The sequence below is a fragment of the Verticillium alfalfae genome, genomic scaffold (assembly GCF_000150825.1).
Source record: "Verticillium alfalfae VaMs.102 supercont1.1 genomic scaffold, whole genome shotgun sequence".
Taxonomy (NCBI): Eukaryota; Fungi; Ascomycota; class Sordariomycetes; order Glomerellales; family Plectosphaerellaceae; genus Verticillium; species Verticillium alfalfae.
Window position 1 is genome coordinate 937,631 of NW_003315038.1, and position 3,567 is coordinate 941,197.

The 3,567-nt window shown below is 60.8% G+C and overlaps 2 protein-coding genes and 1 non-coding gene across 3 annotated transcripts in view; all 3 read right to left on the reverse strand.

Moving 5' to 3' along the window:
* Window positions 1-102: 102 nt before the first annotated feature.
* VDBG_00301 (conserved hypothetical protein) lies at window positions 103-2,061 on the reverse strand (the record flags this gene model as incomplete). Its single annotated transcript, XM_003008574.1, has 2 exons — window positions 103-917; window positions 1,065-2,061. The coding sequence occupies 2 exons, from the start codon at window positions 2,059-2,061 to the stop codon at window positions 103-105; spliced, it is 1,812 nt and encodes a 603-aa protein (XP_003008620.1).
* Window positions 2,062-2,709: 648 nt separating this feature from the next.
* Window positions 2,710-2,800, reverse strand: VDBG_15005. The gene has a single exon. It is a non-coding gene; the product is annotated as a tRNA-Val (tRNA).
* A 430-nt stretch (window positions 2,801-3,230) lies between these two features.
* Window positions 3,231-3,567, reverse strand: part of VDBG_00302 (ketol-acid reductoisomerase) — a gene marked incomplete at both ends in the record, with an annotated part of 1,919 nt that continues 1,582 nt past the window's right edge. Inside the window, one exon of the mRNA XM_003008575.1 lies at window positions 3,231-3,268. Within this exon, the coding sequence (XP_003008621.1) occupies window positions 3,231-3,268 (38 nt within the window). The remainder of the gene's footprint in view (window positions 3,269-3,567) is intronic.

The window sequence follows — 3,567 nt, forward strand, 5'->3', positions numbered from 1 at the left end:
GGCGTCCTGACCAGGCAGGCGTGCGCACCCGGAGTGCGGTCGGGCCGGGGGGCGGGCTCCTGAGGTTGAGCTGGAGTCTTTAGCTTATCCGCGGCGACGAAGCTATGCATCGACATCATCTCCTCGGCCAGCTGCACGAGCTCGCCCTTTTCGACGCGCTCCTGCTCTAGCAGAGTCCGCAGCTCCGCCATTGTCGTCGCGGATCGTGTGCATCATGGCCTCGAGCTTGTCGACCTCCGCGCCGAGGTGCCGGATCTGCGCGGCGTCACGGACTGCCTGCGCCTTGCGCTCCTCCTCGGCTGCCTGCTCGGCAGGATCAACGCGCGTCATGGTCGCATCCCGTCCGAGGCGCAGGCGCTCGTTCTCCTCGCTCACATCCTCGAGCCTGGTCTCGAGGTCGCGGACCCTCTTCTCCCAGCGACCCTCGTAGCTCTTCTTCAGCGCCGTCACCTTGGTCTCGTGCTTGCTCTTGTACAGAGCGTGCAGCTCACGGGCCACGCGCTCGACGGCCATTTCGACCTCTTTCGAGGCGTCCTTGGCGCCGGGGCTCCTGCTCTTGTCGGATCTGGCACTGTCCTCCGACGCCCTGCCGGCGCGCATGCCGGCGAGCTTGCTCTCGGCCTCCTGGGCCATGTTCTCAGCCGCCTCACGGCGCGCCTCGCTCTCCGAGAGCTTGTATTCCAGCTCTTCCGTCTCGCGTTGGCTGCGGACAATCTCTTCCTTGACGCTGCGCAGCACCGTCTCCATCTCGCGGCTCCGTTTCTCCCAGCCCTCCTTCTCGGCGGTCAGGTGCTCCTTTTCGGACGACATCTCGCGTACCTTCTCCATGCACTCGCCGACACGCTTCTCGGCGTCGCCGACCGCCGTCTTAAGGGCAAGGGCTTCCGCCTCCTTGCCACTGAGGGACGCTTTTGAGGCTGCTGATCTCCGAGAGGAAGCTCGACTTGAGGCTCTCGAGCTCGCGCGGCGTGATGTCGGGATGCTGCGCGGCGGTGGTAGCGGGGAATGTCAAAGTCGAGCAGGTTGCCCATTCTGCCGCGCCGGAGTGGCGGGGACGGCAGAACCGGGGCCGGTCGTGATTCTCTTCCCGGGCGACTTGCCGGGATGGCGCTGGTGTTCGGTAAAGTCCATGAGGAGGTTTGTCGTGTTGCCGGACGAGTCTGGGTGGTAGGACATGGGGCGTTGTGATCTCGCGGGCGAGGGGCCAGGGCGACCCCGGGGGGTCATGCCGTCGTCTAGGCCGTTTGTCTTTGGCGGGCTGTTGCCTAGCCGCGCAAAGGTCGTCAGGTTGGGCACGGCGGAAAAGGCACTGAAGGTGCTCGTCATGGTATCGTCAGGGCCAACCGAGTCGTCGTAGGCCACCTCGTGATGGACTTCCGTGTCGTCGCCGTGGTCGTCCCTGTCGAGGCGGTCGGTCGCGTCGGGCGACGTGTCGTGCGCCCGACCAAAGTCGTCGACGGTGTCATCCTCAAAAATGTCAATGGCGTGGCTGAGACCCTTGTTGCTTCGCAGGGCGTCATCGAGGCTCATGGTGCGCTCCCGCATGTCTGGGCGTTCGCTGGGGGCATCACTTGGGCTCTTGTCGGCTGTCTCGCTGATGGGGTTGCTAACCCGGACGGGGAACCGCTTGTCGGGGGACATGAGGCTCTTGCGGGAGCCGCGGGCTGGGGAGAACTGGCGCTCGGGGTTCGGCTCGCCCGTGGTGAGGATTTTGAGGGGGGAGAGTTCGTTCCCAGACATGATGCGCGAATGGCGCTGCTTGGGAGGTGACATGTTGTTCTCCTTCCCAAACTTGAGCTGCTGCTTGTGCTGCTGCTTTTGCTGCAGGGGGCTGTCTTCGACGGCAGCCGTGGCGTGACGAGTGCTCGAGCTGGAGGCGTCGATGTCGATGCCGTTGGGGGAGGATGTAGAGGGGGCTGCGGTTGTGGTTGTGGTGGCAGTCGTGGTGGATTGCTCCGTGTAGGCCTGAACCTCGTACCGTGACTGGTCGTAGCGACGGGTTGTGGGCGGTGTAGCGATGTTCAGGGATGAGGGTTTCGCTGGGGACAGCGGCGATGCCATGGTGGTCGGTACAAGGCAGAGGGTGATGCAGGACGCCGTGTGTTGGAGTGTGTTTTCAAGAGTGGAAGCATATGCCAAAGGATGAATGAAGAAGGAAATGGCTCTGTTGATGTTGTTCGAAATAGAATACGAACTGAATTATCAGTTCCATAAGGCAATGCAAGGCAAGGCAAGGCAAGGCAAGGCAAGGCAAGGCACCTCAGGTACCTACCTAAGGTACGGTACCTTACCTAGGTACCTAGGTAGGTGCCTGTCCGTCTACGTCTCTACCAGCCCCCAGCGAGGTGGTCCGCCCCCCCCCGTGCCGTCCCTCCAGCGACTGGAGTGCCCTGAATAGGCCCGTGGCCAGCCCATGTCAGTGGCCCGTGGCAGAAAACAGCACCTCCCAGCGCATCGGCGGGCATGTAAGGGCCGTTGACCCAGTAACCGCATCCGCACACGATGCAGGTACCGCAGGCACTGCCACTGGCGACTGGCCACGTCTGGGTCATCCCGTCCCTCCGTCATTTGCCCCACAGCAGCACCCTGCTGCAGAGAGCGAGGGGGAAAACAAAAAGAAAAGCATCGCAGCACAGGATAGGGGCAACCAACCAGGGTGGCTGACCATGGTTGGAGCACCATGCATGAATGACAATTAAACTCAAAAAATGATTCAGGGGAGGCTCGAACTCCCGACCTTCAGTGAACTCTGCGGAACAGATGTTAGACTGACGTGATAAACCAACTACACCACCGAACCGACGTAAAGGGGATTTGGCTGTGTACATGATAGTCCCAAAGCGGCGTGCGACTGTGAGATATGACAAAGGTGTGCGCCATTAAATCCCGCTCCCAGGCATCAGGAAACGGTGCTTGGAGCCTTTCCTTCAGCAAAATCACAAGCAACTGCCGGAAAATAGCCAAGGGACAGGACTCACACCAACAGCTGGCGGCACGTGCCGGACCCTCCCACAAACCCACAACCACCAGCTTGGAACCCGCGTCATTTGCCAATATTCGTTCGTGCATGGGGGTGGGCGGTGGGTTCGAAAAAAAAACCAAGGGAGCATGCATCTGGGACATGGGCCTGCAGGGCGAGAGTAACAGGGCCGCAGCGATTTCGGCCGTCGGCCCAAATGCCCAGGCCGACTTCACAGACATCACACACACAAAGACATTGAGCAGCCGCCTCATTGGTACATGGTGCCACGGCACCAACCCACATGAGCTACGGTGCGACATCACGCGCTGATCATTCAAGGGACGGACAAACAGACAAACGATGATGAAAAAATAAAGGGTTGGTGACGCGAAAAGCATGGATTGAGCGAGCTCAACGGATATCAAACTTTTGGGGAAGCCCAGATTCCCAGAAAAGCCGCCGAGCGCACAGCATAGAGTACACGATCCCCCCGCATAAAAAGCCCAAGTTCCCAAGCAATGAAACACTTCTGACAGGCCCTTCCCGCGCTGCCCCGCGGGCCAATCATGACGCACTGCTTTACTTCTGGTTCTCGGGACGCAGAA